General features: G+C 50.2%; 1 protein-coding gene and 1 non-coding gene across 2 annotated transcripts in view; both read right to left on the minus strand.

Moving 5' to 3' along the window:
• Positions 1-8884: 8884 nt before the first annotated feature.
• Positions 8885-21168, minus strand: part of LGR6 (leucine rich repeat containing G protein-coupled receptor 6) — a 99181-nt gene continuing 86897 nt past the window's right edge. Inside the window, exons 15-17 of the mRNA XM_053998420.1 lie at positions 18486-18646; positions 12928-13008; positions 8885-11404 (exon numbers count right to left, since the gene is read on the minus strand). Coding sequence (XP_053854395.1) covers positions 10167-11404; positions 12928-13008; positions 18486-18646 — 1480 coding nt within the window. The 3' untranslated portion in view covers positions 8885-10166. The remainder of the gene's footprint in view (positions 11405-12927; positions 13009-18485; positions 18647-21168) is intronic.
• On the minus strand, positions 18894-18986 carry LOC128818832 (U6 spliceosomal RNA). The gene has a single exon (XR_008440563.1). It is a non-coding gene; the product is annotated as a U6 spliceosomal RNA (small nuclear RNA).

Genomic DNA, 21168 nt, shown 5'->3' on the forward strand with positions numbered 1-21168 from the left:
TCATCGAGTCCAACCTGTGCCCAATCCCCACTTTGTCACCCAGTCCAGATGTCCTGAATTGCAAGTGGGTTTTCTATTCCCATCTGTCAGAGCTGGGGCAGTTCTCTGCTGTTCATGGGGCAGTTTTCTTTATCTCTCCTACAGCCAATCCTCCCTCCAGGAGATCTCTGCTGTTCATGGCCACTGAGTGTCCCTGCATGGCTGAGAAAATTCCATCATCCCATGGGGAGAGGCTGTGCCCAGGGGAGGAGCCAAGCATTCCTACCTGGATCCAATCTGCCCTTGGAACAGCACAGCAGCCTTTGCCCACTGCATTCCCAGAGGAGCAGCTTTCTGCCCCACTGCATTCCCAGAGGGAGCCCAGGCCCATCTCCAGCAGCCCTGGAGCTCCAGAGGAAAACTCCAGCCTTGTCCAGGATCCTGCTCCAGCAGAAGCACAGCTGGCACTGCAGGAGGGCTGAGCCCCCATGGAATGGCACTGCTGCCACCACCCTGACCCACAGCCTGCCAGGGTCTCTGACTCTGGCAGTGTTGTTATGTATTACTGCATTGTTGTTTTTTTTTTTTTTTAATTTTCTTCCCTAATAACTATTATTCCTATTCCCATATCTTTGCCTGAGAGCCCCTTAATTTCAAAATTATAGTAATTTAGAGGGAGGGGGTTTACATTTTCCATTTCAGGGGATGCTCCTGCCCTCCTTAGCAGACACCTGGCTTTTCAAACCAAAACACTCAGTGCCACTTCCACATGTTCTTCAGACACCTGCAGGGATGGGGACTCCAACCCTTTCTGGGTAGCCCCTTCCAGTGTTTAACAAATCTTTCAGGAAATAAATCCCTTCTAATGTCCTGTTCCAGTAAGGTAGAAAAATTATAAAAGAAAGGCCTCATAAAATCAGGTCTGCTCTGTTAGATCGATGGCTTGCCTATCATTTCTTCTAAGCAAAGCTAGCACTTTGCAAGTTCCCATGTGAAAACAATCCTGGTGTGAACAGTTTGTTAACATAACAATCTATTCATCTATTCCTGGGTGGAAAAAAAAAAAACCTGCATAAACATTAAATCTATCCCATGAGAACCAGTGAAGAAAATATGTAAACCATTTAAGAGTAGAGAGATTTGATGGACAAGTAAAATACCTTTTACTAACCAGTAAAGTAATTGGCAAGAAAGCTACTGACCAATTGGAGTCACACACAAGGTCTGTAATACTGTGTAAAAACCAGTTATGTGATTAAAGAATGGGCTTTTTCCAGCATAGTCTCACCTGATTTATTCCAATAATGTCCAACCTGAACCTCCCATGGTGATCCAGCACCTCAAGGTCTTTCTTGAAGTGAAGGGCCCAGCACTTGTCAAAAGAGAGAATTGGACTCTTCAAAGCTTTGTCACTCAATTCACACCGGACACCTTCAGATGTGCAGGGCAATTTTGTTCCTCTTAGAAGTGATTTTATTCTGTGTAGGGTGATGAGGGGTGTACGTAGCGGGAGTGGATTCCCAGATACAAGACTGAGATGCCAGAGGAAGAAGTCATGTAGTAAAGACAGAGAGATGGGGATGAATGGAGGGTTTTAACAGCCAGGCAAGACAGGCTCAGGAGCTGGAACCTGCTTTGCCTTAAAGTGTCTTTTCCCTTTGATCCTAATGTAACTGTGCCCATTCAGACATTGCCCTCACTGTCTTCCTCAAATGTCTCCAATGTGGTGACAAAAGAAAATGTGAAATTCCAGCTGTGGAATTTTCCAAACCACGAGTTTAAATAAAAGGGGAGGAGGAAGGGGGAAAATAAAGGTCTAAATGTGAGAGTGGGAGAAGGAAGAGGAGAGGTGGGTTAGCAGGGTTAGGCAAGGAAAATAATCCAGTTATTTTAATTGATTAACTCAATTGGAAAAATTGCAAGAGAAAACCAGAAGATTAAAAGCATAAAAGGCTTTTTTTTTTTTTCCCTGAGGGCTTGGAGTAAAACAACTGCAGAATTTTTGGTGCAATTGTTTTTTTGTTTGTTGACTGGCTTCATGAGGCAGTACAGCAAAGGGGAGGAAGAGCCCAGCTGTGTAGGAGCCAAAACTTCTTCTGGGCACCCCTTGAACCTCAGTGGCAACCTTGGACTCAATTTATCATCTGCTTCAGTATTAGAGTTGCTTTAGCTGTGTTGCTAAAGATTGTAGTTTCCTGAACAGCTGATTTTGGGAAAAGTTTTCATTGCTACCAAAACAACTCACTTGGTTCCTTCCTCCTCTCTTTGCCTGGTTCAGGGAAGTATCCATGATGAAAGTGGCCATTGTTGTTGTTGTTTTTGTTGTTGAAAATTAACCTCAGACTTTTCCTAGGTGGTGTGGAATGGCTGCTGGATTTTATAGCTGGACTGGCAGCAATTCAGGATTAGCTCTTCTCACACACTCTGGTGTAAACATGGATGTAGAATGATGTTTTTTTGAGAGGAGGAGCCAGTTTTTGCCTCTACTCACAAGTTCATGGCCCTTTGCTGTCTTCTACAACTTCTAAAATGTACACTTCAGTTATAAGTGTTAAAATTGTTGTTGTTGTTATTATTATTATTATTCCTCAATGTCTGGGGTCAAGTACTATGCTTGGATGAGAACAACTGTGCATCTCCCTCTGCTTCCCCCCCTGTGCCTCTGCAATGTGGTGGGGAACCCTGGACACGAGGCTGGGAGTGTGCTGGACAAGGGGAGGATCAGCACCATGGGCCCTGCTCTACAGCTTGGAAGATTTCTTTGTCTCTAAGGCTATCCCAGATTGCTGGATAAGGAAGGGAGATAATATCCCAAAGAATCTAAACTCCCCAAGCAAAGAAAATGCTACCAGGAGCAGGAGAAAATGTGAGATTAGTTTGTAGATGGCTTTGCTGTCAACTTGATTTACACTTCAGGAGTATCACTTAATTGGTGTAAAGAAGTAGATCTTATAATATTTCTGTGATGTGAGTGGTTGGCCAGTCTCCTCTGGTTTTGGCTGTTGTTGATGTGTGTCAGTCACTACCTTCAAACCCAGCACTGTGTTCCTTATGATCACAGCATCTCCCATGTCCCCTGGTGCATCCTGCTCTTTATTTTGCATTTTATGTCAGAACACTTCGAAAAGGAATAAATAAAAATTGGATTCTGATTGTCCTGATGGTCACAGTCCCTGTGCTCATGATGTCATAAATGAATGAACAGTTCCTTAGCACTGTTGGAGTACTTTGGAAGCCCAGCATTCCACTCTGTTATTTTTGGGTGATGGAAACCACACTGAGTAATGAAAGAGCAGGTTTGATTTTTTACTGGTGAAAAGATGTCCCATTAGTCTCCATGTTTTGGGCACCAATAGGCCTGGCTACAGCATGCCTGCTTTCCTTCTCTGGAGTTCTGTCTTGGTTTGAAAAGCCAGGTGTCTGCTAAGGAAGGCAGGAGCCTCCCTTGAAATGGAAAATGTAAACCCCCTCACTCCAAATTATTATAATTTTGAAATTAAGGGGTTCTTAGATAAAAATATGGAAATAAGAATAATAGTTATTTACTAGGAAAACTAAAAATACAAATGCAATAGTACAAAAAAGAAAACAACACTGCCAGAGTCAGAGCAGGCCCTGGCAGGCTGTGGGTCAGGGTGGTGGCAGCAGTGCCATTCCATGGGGGCTCAGCCCTCCTGCAGTGCCAGCTGTGCTTCTGCTGGAGCAGGATCCTGGACAAGGCTGGAGTTTTCCTCTGGAGCTCCAGGGCTGCTGGAGATGGGCCTGAGCTCCCTCTGGGAATGCAGTGGGGCAGAAAGCTGCTCCTCTGGGAATGCAGTGGGCAAAGGCTGCTGTGCTGTTCCAAGGGCAGATTGGATCCAGGTAGGAATGCTTGGCTCCTCCCCTGGGCACAGCCTCTCCCCATGGGATGATGGAATTTTCTCAGCCATGCAGGGACACTCAGTGGCCATGAACAGCAGAGATCTCCTGGAGGGAGGATTGGTTGTGGGAGAGATAAAGAAAAGTGCCCCATGAACAGCAGAGAACTGCCCCAGCTCTGACAGATGGGAATAGAACACACACCCCATTTCTAATTTAAGACAAGTTCAAACATTATAATGATACAGTGTGGTTCAGTATAGGTGGCATTCCCTGCACCATACCCATGGAGAGCACTGGTGGGTCCCACCTTTCACCCAGCCATCATCACACTGTGCCTTCAACAGCAAAGCTTTAAATTCAAAGCAGATTATTTCAGCATGTTGAGCAAGTGACCTCACTGGTTACTGTTGAGCCCCAGAAGAGCCTTGAAGGATATTTCTTGCCATACACTTGATTCCTTTTAGTGTTCTCATGGCAGAACTGTCATCTTACAGCTGTGAATTGAAGCTTTGCATGTTCCTCCCTTGTCACCTGCTCCTCCATAGATAGTTGGTCTGACTTTGAATGCTTAAGGCAAGGGCATCTCTGGCTCTTTTAGGTATCAAGGGGCAAAAAGGGGATGAAGGTTATGGGCAAAATGCTGAGAGGTGAGTCAGGACAGGAGGCTGGCATTGACAGTAAGCTCTTCTACTCCTACTTCTTTCAGTTCCCTAACACTGATGTTCCCACCAGTATTACTCTTTTACATATTAATGCATAATTATTAATGAGAGTGCCATAACTGGATTGTGAAACTTCGCAGTGATGTGATATCAGTCATGGCAAGTGGAGCTGGGCTTGTAGAGATGCTGCAGATGTCAGAAAAAGTCCAGCATTTTGGATTGGTCTGGGGAGCTGAGAACCACAGCTCTGAAAAGACAAGAGAGATGAGACTGCCATGTTGAATCAGTTCTGTGTTCTCTGTCTACCAGACGGTGTTGGATACTGTTGAGAAATCCCTAATCCCCTTCATTCCATGCTGGGAAGCCTTGGTTACTGCTCTGCCCTGAGCTGGGAATAAGCCCAGCTCCACACCCTGCAGCAGAGAGCAATTTTCTTCCTTTCTCAGGATGATGCACAAGGCAGTTTAGGATGGGAGCTGCAGAACTTTGGAGTGAGCTGAGGTGTTTTTACATAGAAATAAGTGAATAATGTGCATATATTGAAGTCACTGCATGTGTGTGTGTCTGTGTGTGCACATGCCTGAAATCAAATATGCCCACAAGGCCATTTACTCCCCAATACAAGAAAGGCATGAACTTCCTGGGGAGAGTCCACTGGAGGGCCATAAGGCATCTCTGATGTGAAAAGGAACTCAGAGAGCTGGGATGTTTTACCTGGTGGACAGAAAGCTGAGGAGGATCTTGTCAGTGGGTTACAATACCTGATGGGGAGATTGAAGAAGACAACTCAGACTCTTCTCAGCGAGTGACAGGACAAGAGGTGATGGGCACAATGTGAAACACAGAAAATTCCATCTGAACATAGACCCCCCACTTTTTTACTGTGAGGGTGGTCGAACACAGGGAGAGATTATTCAGAGGATTGTTGAGTCTCCCCATCAATGGAGTTATTGAAAATCTGACTGGAAACAGTTGTGAGCAAGCTGCAATAGCTGACCCTGCTTCAGTGGGCAGTTTGGGCTAGATCATCTCCCAGCTTCAGTGATTCCAATTCTATGATTTTATGACTATTCTTGATGCAGATTTGGAATTGTGTGGATTCCTCTTAAGAATAAGGGATAATAATTACATGCATACTTTATTTTTAAAAGTAGACTGTGCCCAATAGTTTCTTCCCACTAGAATTGCTGACATTAAAAAGTCTGATAGTTAATAGTGATATTATTAAAATTTAAAAGACAAATGACAGGTAGCCTTTGAGCAGGCAGAAGAAGATTATCTGGGAGATGATGACTTGGAAGTACTCATCAAGAAGTACTGGAAGCTGAGAGAAGGGAGAATATAAATGTTCCCCAAGCTTCAGTTCAGTACAGCAGACAGCCTTGGCTCTTGCCAGTCAAGAGTTTGGTGCTCTGCTCTTCTATTCAGGCTACTCAAGGAAGTGCCTGAGCTGCTGCTCCTCACTTCTGAAGGGAAAGGGATATCACCTGCTGCTTCTGAGCTATAGCTGCCACAGGTGGGTAATGCAGGGCCCTCTGCATCCTCAGACCAGGTGAGGTGGGAGCTCTCGGAGATGCCCTGACACCTGACTCCCATCAAAAGGCTGGCAATACAAGAGCCTCCCAAGAACTCTGTCACTGTGGCATGGGGGAGATGGATATGACCCATGTCCTGAATGTGCAGCTCCTGCTGCAGCCACCTGCAGCCAATATCCAAAGGGCAGAGTGTCCTCACTTTTTCTGGGTTGCTGTCTGTGCTTTTACACACAGCTATGGTCCTGAGGGCCAAAGGAACCTCACTCCTGAGTGAGCATTGCTGCTCAATTCCTTGTGGAGCTGCAGAAAGGGCATATCTCAGGGAATATCTGGGAAAGAGAAGAGGCAGCTGCAGCATTCCCCAGCTCCCCCCATCTCTCACTGCACACCGAGGCTTTACAAGCAGTCAGATGATCCTGGGCATTTGTTTCCATTCATAAGTAGATGCCAAAGAGCTTCAGAAAACATCTCTCTGCACTGTGTGTTGCTGACACCTGTGCCCTGGGAGCCCTTTAGGACAGGAATTGTGACCATTGTGACCTTACCCATTACCCTGCCCCAGACAAACCTTAATTCTTTCAGCCCTGTATGTCTTGGGGGTGGGGAGTAGTCACAGAAGAGGTCGAGGTGTTTGACTTAGTTTGTGACTGACCAGTATTTCAGTGGGATTCTTCCTCACAGTTGCAGGGAAGTTACTCCAGTTTTGAGGCATTCAGGAAGCTGGAGCTTTTTACTATTTTCCAGGTTGGCTTTTCACACTAGGAACTCAGCTTTTCCTGTGATTTTTCCTAACTGTGCACTTGACAGTTGTATGTATAATGTCATCTTCAATACATCCAAAGAGAAGATGCAAGGTCTGGAGTTTGCTGTATACCTGGGATCATAGATGGAGAGAGTTTTCACACACTTTGCTTTCATCCAAGGTTTAAGAAATCTCTGAGCAGAATATTTCCAAGAATACTTTTCCCCAACAAAATCCTTCCCAGAACAGGAGAGTGTACTGGCCAGAGGAATCAGAGCAGACTGTTAACTCTTCAGCCCCTTCCAATCCTGCTTCCTCTGCACCAAGTTCCTGGCTATCACCTTTCAAAGTGGTGCCTCTACCTCCTCTGCCTATGGGAAACATGCAGCTGAAGCAAGGCAGATTTCAGATGCATGTGTGGCTTTAGCCCTGGAGTCCCCCCTTACTGTGCTCATACCTGAAGGCTCTGAGGAGAGCCAGCTCTTGGCTGCATGAAGGCCATGTGGCCTTTACCCACACAGGACACCACGAGGTTCTTGCTCCATGCTCTTCCCTGGCTTGCAGCTCTCTTTGGGTCCCACCCTGTGTCTTTTGTGGCTGAGCCCTCCATGAGAACATCCATCACATCTCACCTTCTCCTGTGCCAGTCTTCCCATCTTTGACTGTTTCAAAGATGAAACTCTGACAGAGACCATGGAGTGGAGCAGATACAAGGGAAGCCTCCACCATGGGCAGTACAGATTGAAAAGCACAGTGTTTTCTTTCACTTGGAGAAAAAAACCAATATGCTCCTGCTCTGGATTACACCAACCAACAGCCCTTTCCTGGCTCTGTGATGGATGAAAGAGGTGTGTGGGGATTCAGAGCTGGGAGCACAGCGTCCATATGGAGAAAAGTTGGGTCTGGATGGCAGGGAAAAGATCCCAGCAGGAGTTACAGCTAAAAAAAAGTTCACAGACAAAATGCTGAGATGAAGTGCCTCAGTTTTGCTTCTAGGAGTTCAAACCAGCAAGTGAACAAGAGTCTGGAAGTTACCAGTCAGGTCTGGGACAATAATGGAAGAGATTGCCTGAGAAAGTGAATGTGGTTTTGTATCACTGGAGAGCAGGAACAAGGTGTTAACCCCTTGGTAGCTCAGCTATGACCTGCAACTGCTGAGGTCACCTGCCAGACCTGATGTGTGGTCCATCCCAGTCTTGAAGATGGGCTTGCATTCTCCAAAATGTCTGTTTTCCTTTGGCCTCCAAGGAGGCCAGTACCAGACATTGCCACCCCACGCACAGTTTGTTCCTCATCCCTTGCATGCCCATGGCTGTGCTGCCATCCCAAGCATTCCCAGTCATGGCCTAGTCTTACAGAAATCACAGTGTTGGTGGAAAAAACAATGAGATTGAAAAACAATACCATAGGGTGCTTGCTTTGCTGGCTTTGTTTCAGAGGAGCTGCACATCTCCAGCCAGGAGGGCCGGACGAGGGGAGAGCGGACATCTGAGCGTGCCTGCACACTGCCTCCACATTGTCCTGCTACACAATGCTTCCGGGTCCCTCAGGGCCAAAATCCTCCTCAACATGCCATGTCTGCCCTTCAGGGTGTCCTGGCAGTGCCTTGCTGACGTGCAGGGGAAACCTCAAAGGTGCCCAGCCCTGACAATGGCTTCCAGAGCAGTTGTGCCTGTCACCCTGCCACCCCCAGGCCTCTGCCTCCAATACTGCTCCTCAGCAAAAATGCAGCCCACAATGGCCTCAGCCTCCTCCCTTTCAGCTTGTCCCAGCACCTCAGTGCCCTCCTGCCCACTCAGGCTGCTGCAGTGTGTCCCCATCAGCTCAGAACTGTGGCCTTATCACATCGGGACTCCCAGCCTAGCTCCATTTAAAATCATAGAATCTGAATGACTTGGGTCAGAAGGGACCTTAAAGCTCAGCTTGTTCCACCCCCTCTGCCATGGGCAGGGACACCTTCCACTGGCCCAGCCTGCTCCAAGCCCTGTCCAACCTGGCCTTGGACCCTTCCAGGGATGGGGCAGCCACAGCTTCTCTGGCTGCCAAGAGAACCACCAAAGTGCTCCTCACGTGAAAGAGGACAGAAACCAGCCACTGGTCAGCAACGGGGCTCATTTATTATCTCATGAAAATGAGTGACAAACAGCTGCAGTAACGTCAGCAGAACCAAAGCTTTGCCCAGAGCCTGAGCTCTGAGTGCAGGGCTCCCTGCTGCACTGGGTGGCACTGGGAGGGTTTGTGACAGAGTCAATGGATTTGGGAGATCCCTGAGCTGCAGGGAGTGGATTCGAGGCTGTTCCCAGTGGCCTGTGTCCTCCTGATGCCACCATCCCACAATGCTGATTTCTGTTTCCTCCTTCTACACCAGCTGCCTGCCCTTAAAATAGGAGAAGGCACATGCAGTCCCCAGAATGGCTGCTCTGTGTGTGGGACGTGTACCCAGAACCAAGAGCCTCTTCCAGGAGTGAGGTCTGGGGCAATGAGGCAGCAGCCAGACCCCATTTTCACCATGTCTGACCAGGAGCCAGGTGGATGCAGACAGGAGTGCCCCAGGTGTGCTGTGCTGTTCGAAGGGGGGATGGAGGGGGTCCGGTGTGCCCTTGGGTGCCTTGGCTCGGTGCTGCTGGGTGACCTCAGGCAGAGCACATGGGATTTTCTGGGAACTGTTTGGATTTGGCTGCTGTGGGTTTCAGAGACCCATTCTGAGACACTGTGGGTCAGATTGAAAAACTGAGCATCCCCAGCTCCTGGTCTTGGCTGGAAGTGAGGGCGGTGTCCAAGCCATGAAGCTTCCAGTGAATGAATGGGAATTCCCAAAGTAGGTGTACACATGGATACGCTGCTTTTGGTGGCGTGAGACAGGCACCAGCCCCTTTCCAGGGGTCTGTGGGACCTGCAGAGAGCCCTAGAGGACAAGGCCTGGGGTTCCTGTGGGTGGCAACATCGCAGTTGGCCATTTCCAGGGGTTGCCACAGAGACATGGCTTTGGCCAAGAGGTCTCTGCCTTGAGAAGACAAGCTTGGCTTCGCTGCAGCTTCCTCCTGGCTGGTGATGCTGCAGGGTGAGCAAGAGGAGGTTTCCCTGACCCACTTCCTGAGCCAGTGGGGCTCGCTCCCAGGCAGTTCCTAGCAGAAGTGAGACTCACACAGGGATTGTCTCCTCCCATGGCCAGCCCTGAGTGTCTGGAGCTCAGTCAGAGCCCTTCTAGGCCAGGGGCAGCTGGCAGAGTGGTGCCTGTTGCCCAGGCAGGTGTGATGGGGATGAGGGTAGACAGGTCATACTGGTGCTTTTCAGGGAGCCGTTTGTGTCACCTTGCTGGCCCCTTGGCACTGGAGTTGGCCCTCGGTGTGTGCTGTGGGGCCGTTCCCACGGCTGCTCCAAGGAGGTTTATAAGTGAGATGTGTAGGGCGGCGTGGGTGGGGAGGGGAAGAAGGTTATCCGGAGGCTGCTGCCAGACAGATCCCTGCTCTCTGAAGTTATCAGCACCTCACTGTCATTGAGGCAGGGACAATGCTCAGAGCAGCCCCTCTCCTTGCCCCTGGTGCCCACCCTTTGCTGACAGGGGATGAGCGTCATGGAGGGGAAGCTGTAGCTGTCAAGGATGGGGCGCACTCCCAGGGAATCAGGTGTCTCACACATGTGGTCGACGTCGGAGAAGTTCACCAGAGCCTGGGTGGAGTCATAGGAGCTTTTCTCCATGTCATCAGCCCTGCAGGACTGGGGGAAGCTGCCCTTGTCCTGCCCTTTCTGCCTCAGCAGGCGGAAGTCATCTCTGAAGTGGGGGTTGAAGAGCAGGTAGAGCAAGGGGTTGAGGCAGGCGGGCAGGGGCAGGACCACAAGGAAGACGGATTTGATGACCTCTGGGGTGATAAGGAAGAGATTGAGGGTAGAGGAGAAGGTGAGGAAGGCCACTGGGCAGTAGAGGAGGCAGTTGGTGAAGATCAGCCAGGCCACATGCTTGACCATGGCGCAGTCCCAGACAGCGCTGAACTCCCCCTTCAGCAGGTTGCAGTAGAGTCGGATGTAGGTGCCGGTGATGGTCAGGAAGCAGAGCATATTTGTCATCACCAAGGCCACGGTGAAGCCCAGGGTGGTGGGTTTCCCCTCTGGGATGGGGTATGGGAGGCAGAGAGGGGATGCTCCATATTCCCCAATGGAGAAGAGAGGCAGAACGGCAGCCACAGAGGACAGCAACAGGCAGCAACAGGCAGCAGCCTTGACCTTGCCTAGGGACGGGGACTTGCCATATCCCCGCACGCAGGAGGCTGAGAGGCTGCACTGCACGGCAGCCAGGGTCAGCAGGAAGATGGCAGCCTGGGAGGCCAGCACGGACAGGAACCCTGTCACCTTGCAGCCCGCACCGGTCTCCCATCTGGCGCCGTAGCGGGCAAAGTGGCCGTAGGTGAGGGTGTCCACGAGGGCCAGCATGCTGCAGGAGATGCCCGTCAGCATGTTGGCCCCAGCGATGGAGCCCACGAGGAACTTCACCGGGGAGAGGTAGCTGGGGGAAGCAAAGACAGCCAGGATGACCAGCCCGTTGCAGAGCACCGAGACCAGAACGATGACCCAGACTCCCAGGCGGATGATCCAGCTCTCAAACAGGTGATCACAGGGCTTGAAGGGACCTGGAAGACAAACCCCAAAGTTACACCCAGCAGGCGCTGCTTCTCTCCAGTGGTGCTGCTCAGCGTGGTGGCCAAGTCTCAGCCCTCTCCTGGCCCCACCAGACACATGAGTGCCTTGGGCTGGCAAAGAAAATATGACATTGTCCACCCTCTTCTGCAGCTGCCTCTTGGCTCGCCCCTGTGCTCCTGACCTCACACTGGAGTGCCTCTGGCATCCTCTCATATCTTATCTAGGGTGGGAAAAAGGTGCAGGGAGAGGTCAAAATGAAATGTAAGAAACAAACTGATCAGTGCTCCTAAAATATAAAAAGGATGTGACTCCAGACTGACCAACACTCCTGGTGTCAGCCTGGCACTTGGGCCCCTCTGCCATTACTGCTCCTTCTCACGTTCCCCCTGGGAGTTGGTGGTGTGGAGATCTGCCAGGATGCTGCATCCTGCTCTGGCATTGCCAGCCTCCCTCTGTACACTCAAGACCTTGGCTAAGAGGTGTCTGTTTCTGCATGAGTGGGGATGAGCACCAGGAGGTGAAGTGTCTGGGCATGAGGGAGAGAGGGAGGGAGCTGGTGTGGCAGGGAGGGACAGAGAGGTTGGGCAGGCAGAACATGGAAGGATGTCAGGAGGAAGAAAGAATAGAAGTGGATGGATGGGGGAGTGAGTAAGGGAAGGTCATGGAGGGGTAAAAAGAGGACTGGTCTGGAAGCTGTTCACCAAAGAAAAAAGTGGGGAAAGAGAGAGTGGGCAATGGCATAAAATTGCCTCTGGGAAGGATTGGAGTGTTTCAGTGAGTGGCTCAGCAAAAACAAAACCAGGGTGGTAGAAGTTTTAGGTGGTAGAGAGCAAACAAAAATAGAGGAAATGGAGAAATCTTTTTCATCTCAAAGGAGGTGAAGCTCAGAGTGCCAGGCAGCAGGACATGCTCTCAGCTGAAACCTTATTCCTTTTGCAACAAACTCAGTGGAACAACTGGTAAAAAGTCTGTCCTTGCCAGTGTCCCACAGGAGGCTGGCTGGAACCAGACCTCTCCAGCCTCCAGGTGTGCTTGTGTCGGACCCCACTGAGCTGTGAACAGGGACAAAATCAGAAGGCAACTTCCTCGAGCCCCAGCCAGCACGTGCAGTCCAGTGCCTCCCTGCTCTCCCTTCCTCAGGAAGCAGAGCAAAGTATCCCTGCAGTTTGCAGTGCCATAGGTATGATCAGGACACCAAGGGCAACATTCCAGGCTGGCTGAGGCAAAGCCAAGTGTAAGTCATGCAGGGAAACGGGAGAGCCAGGTCTGAGTGCAGCAGGTTGGAGGAGCTGGTGGTACCTGGGGTTCCTGGTCAGGCTTATCCTGACCTGGGCCTCCCCTCCTAGGAGGGCAGCTGCATCCAACGGGGAGGAGACTCCTCACCTGTCCCCCATTTGGCCTAAGCCCAACCCATCAAGCTTCTGATCTGAAAGGTTGTGGGGGATCCTGGGGAGTGAGAGAAGCTCAAAGGATCCCAACTCTGATCAAAGGGTTTCTTTCCCTGGCTGCTCACCGGGGCTTGGTGTGCACTGAATAGTGGGGTGCAGCTTCGATTCCTCAAGGTCCAGCTGAAGATCATCTGCATCTAGGTCATCTGGGGAGGAAAGAACAAGAAATTCTCAGATAAGAACAAGTAGAACCATCAGAGCTAACTGGGCCAGGAGCTTTTCCTGCTGCCTCTCCTCCACATAGACCTTCCCAGCCAGTTCAAAGTAGCTGCTGGTGTACAGTTCATCCCCTGCAGTCACTGCTGTAGAGGGAGAAGATCTTGTAAATGTTGGTGGGTTGCAGTGTAGCCAACCCCTCTGTTTTTAGGTTACTCCCAACATTTGAAGTGTGAGAGCCCCAGATCCCAGAGCTGTGTGACTGCGGTTCCCTCCTCCCAGCACTCTTTATTAAAAGTAACGAAATACTCCAGCCTGTGTGGTTACAGAACACAAAGCCTTCAAATGCAGCTTCTCCATGGGAGCTTTCTGGGCAGGCCTTGTCCAGTGTTTGTTCATCAACAGGGATGTTGGGGCTTTGTTCAGAGGGAACCATCAGCCTCTTCTTGCAGCACAAATTTTTTGTCAGCAGCAACCACCACCAAACAGTTCCACAGCAAAGAGACAAGGGAACACAAGGTTTATTGCATTATTTTATGCCCTGTAAAATCTTGGGACTGTGGCACCCTGTTTTTAATTGTGGATATTCCCAGGATTTGCTGAGGGATTTACAGACTGGTTGCCTGTGGCTGCAGATTCTGCAGCCATGGAGTTTGTGCAGCCAGGCTGCAGAGCCCAGCCCTGCACCAGCACCTCTGTCAGGCTGGCAGCTGCACCCTGAGCCAGGCTGGGGCTTGCTGAGGGTCAGGCAGAGAGCCCTGGCTGAAGAAGAAGCTGCTGGAAGGGAACGGGGCCGAGCCCTCAGCTGTGTTTTCAGTGTAGGCTGTCACAGGGTGAATGGCATCCTCTCAGCCTAATCCACGAAGTGTTTTCCTCCTTTGTTCCTTGTTCCTGTTCCCAAAGTCCTGCTGGCTGACAGCACTGGGACACGGTGAGGACAGCTGCTGTCCTGCTGCCCTGTTCCCACCCATGGCACCAGCACAGCCTTCAGCTCCCAATGGAGATCTTGGAAGGGTTTTCTGCCAGCGGGAGGAAAGGGAAAGGATGTGGTTTTGTTCTTGCCTGGTAGCCAGAGAGCTGGATCTGTGGCTGTGGGATGAACTCTCTCTTGGATGAATGGACTGATGCTGGAGCCCAGGTGTGCACCCAGCAGCTTAGACACTGGCCAGGAAGGCGTGTGCCTAATTTCCACAGCGCTGAAGATAAGGCTGACCTGAGTGGGATTTATGTGTCTAATCTGTTTAGAAGTGGTGCTTCTCATGAGCTATGCTCCCTGCCTGTGGTTGAAAATATGACTGGGATTATTTGATTAAAGGATGATGACAAATAACGTGCTATCTTTAGTGCCTCCTGACAAGTTTCATGGCTTTCTCAGCTTCAGGGAGCTTTGGAAAAAAAGGTAATTTTAAAAATCTGTCTGTGTAAGAATTGAAATATTACTGCTGCTTTGGAGCCTGGCAAGGAAACCCTCACAGTGGGATGGAAAAATATTTCATCCTTGTATTTTATAGTCTTATAAATCTCCAGTGTCTTTTCCAGCCACAGTGCGGAGGCTGTGATGTGCAGTCACGATACCCAAATAAAACAGACACAGCCTTGCTCTTTCTGTGCTCTGCTGAGACCCAGCCCTTGGGAAAGTGTAACCTGTGCCATCCATTTTCTCCTCAAAGCCTGGTTTTAAGCCCAGGTTAAACATTTTCCTGAAGCAAATGATGATCTTTTATTTTGCCTGGACTACGGAGCCTGCTGGGAATTACAAAGCAATCCTTAGTCAGCACAGTGGGATTCAAAGTGAAAAATGCACCGCTCTCTGCTAGAAACCAGTCCCTCTCCAGCCTGGGAACTGTGGAGAAAGGAAAATGGCTGTTGTGGCCCAGCAAGGCAGGCTGCATTGATTTTGAAGAAGCTGTTATTTATTTGAATTTTGCTGAGGTGCCTCCACTTTCTGAGGTCTTATGGGAAAAACCCACTTTGGCAGTAGTGCCCTTTCCATGAAAAAGGAGCTACCTGTACCAAAAGTCAAGTGAGAGGAAGAGGAGCAGAATTGCTGGGGAAGGGATAGAACAGAAAACACTGGGCTGAATGCTTTTTCCCCTTAGTGCTGTCTGCTCATTCCCTGCTCAGTCCTGACTGTCTCAGCCAGGGCAGTCCCTGGGTTTGCAGGGACCTGCCCTCTCCTTGGTGTGAGGGTGGCTGCAAGAGGCCTGGGCAGATCCTGTTTGGGGTCTGGAGTAGCTTTCTTGAGTGACAGAAGTAGAAGTGTATCTCTAAGGCCCCTGCAGGGTTTGCCAGGTGGTTCCAGAAGTTCATTAGTAACTCCACAAGCTGCTGGAGGTGCTGGGCTGGGGAAGCAGTGTCCCACTGCCCAGGATATCCATACACATGTGCTCCCTTCTCACTTCCCACAGCTTTGTTCCATCATTGCAAACACGTGCTCCTAAGTGAATTTGTCCCTTTCTGTCCTCAAACCAGAGGTCCCAAAGGGAGTGGCTGGGGTGGTGATGGAAGTGCCCAAGGGCTCTTCTCCTGCCCTCCTCTGCAGCACTGTTGGGAGCTGCTGGGGACTGCTGGGGGCTGTCCTTGTGACAGGTCCCTGAGCCATCTTTGGGTTCCTGTTCAGCCACAGGGGACAGACTTGGGGCAGGGGATGTGTGCTAAACACTGCCAATTGTAATCCAAGAGGCTCAGACAGGTGGGATTGCCCAGCCTGGAGAAGAAAAGGCCCCAGGATTTAGAGACCCTTCCAGTGTCTAAAGGGGTGCCAAGAGAGCTGGAGAGAACCTGTGGCAGCCCCATCCCTGGAAGTGCTCAAGGCCAGGCTGGATGGGGCTTGGAGCCACCTGGGATGGTGGAAGGTGTCCCTGGCCATGGCAGGGGGGCATCAAGAAGAGCTTCAAGGCTCTTCCCAACCCCAAACCATTCTAGAATTCCATAATATCCCAAACACTGAAAGTGCTGGAAGTGAAACCTTAAATATCCATTTTGACAAGGTGACAGAATGATGAGATGTGCACTGGCCACACTAGTTTGGGCCTCAGGTGGCTGTTACTCAGATGAGAAGGGACATCCTCAGGTGGTGTGGGGGGGTTCCCAGGCACCCAGGGCCCTGGGGGGATGGGGAAGAGCTGATCTGGCCCTGGGTCTGTGGCACCATGAGTGCTCTGTGTCTGGGTGGCCCCTGGGGCTGGGCTTGGCTGCCGGATGGGTGCTGGGTATGGGAGCAGGAGAGGCTGTAGGGCAGGGCTGGGCACTGAGAGCCATTTATTGTCCCTACATGGCTGCCTGGGACAAGCTGCTTTTCATTACCCAGCCTGAGGTTCTGGGGACTCGTTTGGGAAGGACTGGAAGCAATGCACAAGGCTGAGAGGACAGAGCTGTCTGCAAGTGTTCCCTGTCCCCCTCACAAGTTCTCCCACAGCATCCGGGTGCCCTGACAAGCCTGGCTGGACCTGCTGCAACACAGCCCTGAGGTATTTTCTCTTCAGCAGACCACTTTCCCTCTTGCATGAAAGGAATGCTTGGGAACTTTTTTCCTCTTTAATGAGAAAGTGTTACAAGGTTCATATAACCCAGCTAAATACCAGCAGTGGCCATCAGAAGGAAGCACAGGGAACAGAAATAAAGGCATGATTAATGAAATAAAACAGCAATATCACCAACCCCATATCATCAGAAGCAGACCCTGTTGCTGGAGATCTGGAGACTCATCTGCAAAAGCTGTACATCATAAGGAATGATGTTCCTGTGCATTTCACATTTGCACCTCTGTGCTTTGATATTTCAAAACAGATCCAATGCTTTAACATCTGAAAATGGGAGCCTTTACGAGCTGAAAATAGCCTCATTTGGTCTTAGAATCAGTCAGCATTCCCCTCTGGTGCTGGGACTGGCCTGGAGGCCTGGGACCCTGGGGTAGGTTTTGGTCTGCTGACAGGGCCAGGTGAGAGCATCCTTGGGACATCAAAGATTTTGGTACCGAGCAAAAGCAGGTCTGTGGCCTCTTGTCACAAAGTGGATCTTTCCACAAATGTCATAATTTGCTGGGCAAACTCCACAACTATCTGCACCAGGACTGCTACAGTGTGGGCTGCATTAATGATGGAAAAAGTGACCCGGCTCAGAATAAAATCCTGCAGCAGTGAGTGTAACATGACTCCTCTGTACTGTCTGGCCAGTGTTACCACCAAGTCTACCATGCTTCCTGCAGCCACATCATGCCAGTAGGAATCACATTTGCTACCCTCTGGCTGGACTCTTTGCATGCCTAAAGGTTATTATTTGGAAGGATCAGCGCAGGAGCAGGAGCAGGGCTTGTGGGTCACTTGCTGGCTGCTTCACAAAGTGTCTTGGTCATCCTGCCCACAACACAGTGTCCAGCAGCTCTGGGTCTGAATCTGCCTCCAGATCCAGTCCTGCCTGCTCAGGGTGTGGGAGGGCAGCAGGACCCCTGGCTGGGGCTGGATGCTCAGTGCTCCTGGGAGCAGGTGAGTCCAGGGGCACAGCCCCCTCTCCATCTACCATGTGGATTTGCTACAGGATGTCTCAGGCCTCGGAAGTGCACTGTATTTACACAAATATATAAATAGAAGCATCATCCAGGCTGTGTTCTGAAATGTTGTTTGCACTCTCTGGCAGTTACAGAGGAAGGAAAGGGGTTCATGTTTTTCTTTATGTTATTCTGAGATTCTCTTGCAGAGGGATCACACCAGCCTTGTCCTGGAGCTGCTGTTCTGCTGTGGGGCTGGGAGTGCAGTGGTGCCTTGCACTCTCCGCTGGCCTCCTGGAACTGGCCTCATGCAGTCTGTGCAGAGCTGCACTTTGGAGCACAGAATAAATTGACTCTTGGACAGAAAATGCTGCTCGACCATGTAGCTTCCCTGGCCAGTCCCTGTGCTGTGTTCCCCAAACATGTTCTGTTGTCACACCTAACCCTGACCTTCTCTGTAACACCCAGGGTGTGCACAAAAGTAGCACACACAGAGCTCTCTCTACCTCCAGTCAGAGGGATATTCCAGGTCTTTGAGTTCATTCTCTTACTCAGATTAATCCCAGGGTCCTTCCTCTAGATGATATAAGAGCAAAGACTGATGTCCTGCCAAAGGTTCCACATTGCCCAGAAGTCTAATGATCAAACCCCGGTAGCCTCAGCCCCCTTCCAGTGCCTTGAGCAGTCTCCCTCCATAGCCAGCAAGGCCGAATTGACAAACATGCCCACGTTGTGCAGGGCTGCCAGGTCCTTTGGTCCCATTGTGAAGGTTTAGATGTGCCACATCTACTCCTTCTCCCTCACAGGGTCTTCAAATGAAGCCTGTTCAAAGCAGTGGGCCACCTGTGTTGAAGAAGGCTCAGCCTGCCCTCCCTGAGGCAGGTGTCACCTCTGACAGTGGCACCACTCCTGCAGATGCAGGATTGCACCCCAGCTCACAGCCCTGCCAGGGGCCGATCACCATGCAGGCTGTTTACTCACAGTGGTTATCAGCGTGACCTGGGAACAATTCCAAGGTCCTCTTGTGGGGATCCTCCTCCTCAGGGGCCATGTCTTCTGCCTCCCAGTGGCTGGACACCCTGAAGAAGCTGCTGCAGCTCCCGTAGGCACAGCACTGGTAGGCGTAGGGCACCTCCAGGACTCTGCACAGAGGAAAGCAGAACTTTAAGGTGTGTCCCCTCCATGACCTGACTCTCCATTGCTTTGCACTTTTTGCTTAGTTCCTTCAGTTGTTCAAAGATGAAACTCATCTATACAGTCACAAAATACTCTGGGTTGGAAGGGAGCCACAAGGATCATCGTGTCCAGCTCTGAAGTGAATGGGCCTTACAGGGATCACATCCACAATGTTGGTGCTATTAGCACCGTACTCTAACCAGCTGAGTCAAAAAAAATATGGAACACTCCATGAATTTCTGTGCAGGAGCTATGCTGATCTTCTCTGTATCATTCCAGTTTTGGTACCTGTGCTGCTGACATGACAAAAGCTGGTCTGTATGGTGATGGTTACAGTGGAGAGGGACTTTGCTTTGGTGAAGGACTCCATGTAGGACAGGGTGTGGACCCAGGGCAGCCCATGGCGTCTCTGCACCACTTTTGGTGCTTAAGACACTGTCAGTCAATAGAATGCTGTCAAACACCAGGTTTGGAAACTGCTCTAAAATTCCTGGATAGCTCTGGTTCCAGCCAGAACAGGGTTAATTTTTGCAGTAGGTGTGAGGGAGCATGGCCAGGACCCAGAGGTTATTCTGGACCATCTTACTCATTGCTGGGGGCTAGGGCAAAAGGAGAAAATGTGATGGGGGAGCCATCTGGTATTTGTTTGGTTTTGGGGGCTTTCCATGTAAATAACTTTCTTTTCTTATACTTTTTGTTATTAATATCATTGCTGTTACTGTTTGTGTCTTATCTCATTGCTGTTTTCAGTAAATTGTTCTTATCTCAACCCATGATCTTGGCCTTTTGTGCCTCCAGATGGGGAGGAGGAGTGGTGCATGGTTTTAGCAGGAATACTAAATAGGAGAATACCATTCCTAAACCACCACACTCCTAAAAACCCTTCTGCTGTTCTCCTCAGAATAAACTAGCCCCTCTCTCTAATATGCAATGTACAGTATTCAGTTTTTACCCCAAGGCCATGTTTTCCCAGGCATCCTTTCCTTCCCTCAAGGGGAGAAGCTTCCCTAGAGCAAGGCTCCCCTTGCTTGTTGTTGAGGGCATCTTCAAACTCCAGTTCCAGGAGTCCCTGCTCAGGCAGGGAACTCTCAGGACTCCCAAGTGAAGCAAGTTATTTAAATATGTCTGATTTCTACTTGAAAGTTGAATTGTTAGTTGCTAATTATAGCATGTATTGCAAGGTTAATTCAGCAGCAGCTGAGCATCATCTGGATGCAATACCGGGCTGTCTGTCAGCAGCTGCATTTTTGGCTTTGCTGGAAGTCAGAGAGACTGCTGATGAAGGCAAAGGAACCTCAGGTTTTCCAGACAATTAAGGTCCTCTGACAAGATCAGTAAATATGGTAAAACTCTATATTCTAAAAATATGCATTTGTTTTATGTTCCCAAACATTTCTGGCTGAGCCCCGGGAGGGTCTGGAAACTCTGTATACAAGCTCGTTTCCTGTTATAAGCTCCAAATTAGATCCTATTATTGAAAGGTGGTAGGGAGGTGCAGATCCTCCCAGCAAGGCTAAGAACTGCTCCCAGATGACTCCTCCAGACATATGCCCCAAGAGTAAGGCTGCTTAATGGCAGTACCCAAAATTTAGGGAATGTTAATGAGTCCATTGCCTGGCATGGTTCACTGAAGCACTGCTGCAGGCTCAGTTTCTCTGGTACAAATGCAAACCAGCCCAAGAGATGCCATTGGAATTAATTTAGAGGAGAAACATCCTGGAAGTGCTGAACTGGACCCACCCTGCACAAGGGACTGCCCTTTGGAGCAGGTCCAGAGGAGAGCTCGGAGCTGCTCCGAGGGCTGGAGCCCCTCTGCACTGGAGCCAGAGAGCTGGGGGGGTTCACCTGGAGAAGAGAAGGCTCCAGGGAGACCTCAGAGTCTCTTCCAGTGCCTAAAGCAGCTTGGCACTTGTGAGGGTGCAGCTTGAGTCCTGTGTCCAGTTCTGGACCCCTCACTTCAAGGAAGACATTGAGGGGCTGGACTCAGTCCAGGAAAGGGAAATGGAGCTGGGGAAGGGTCTGGAGAGTAAATCATATGGAGAGTGGCTGAGGGGGCTCAGCCTGGAGAAAAGGAAGCTCTCCCCCATCAGCAGGGACCTTATCACTCCCTACATCTGATGATTGTAACAAGGTGGGGATTGGTCTCTTGTCCAGGGCACTAAGCAGCAGAGAGAGAGAAATGGCCTCAAACTATGCCAGGGGAGACTCATGTTGGAATCAGGAGGAGTTCCTTCAAGGAAGGGCTTGTTAGACATTGGAAGGGGCTGCCCAGGGAGGTGGTGGAGTCCCCATCCCTGGAGGTGTTCAGGGAACAACTGGAGGTGGTACTGAGTGCTGTGGGCCGCTGACAAGGTGGGGATTGGTCACAGGTTGGACTCGATGATCTCTGAGATCTTTTCCAACATTAATGATTCTCTCATTCTGTGGCTCTGTGAGGAAAGCTGGAGAGGAACTTTGGACAAGGGTCTGGAGGGACAGGACAAGGAAT

Source organism: Vidua macroura, chromosome 24 (assembly GCF_024509145.1).
Source record: "Vidua macroura isolate BioBank_ID:100142 chromosome 24, ASM2450914v1, whole genome shotgun sequence".
Taxonomy (NCBI): Eukaryota; Metazoa; Chordata; class Aves; order Passeriformes; family Viduidae; genus Vidua; species Vidua macroura.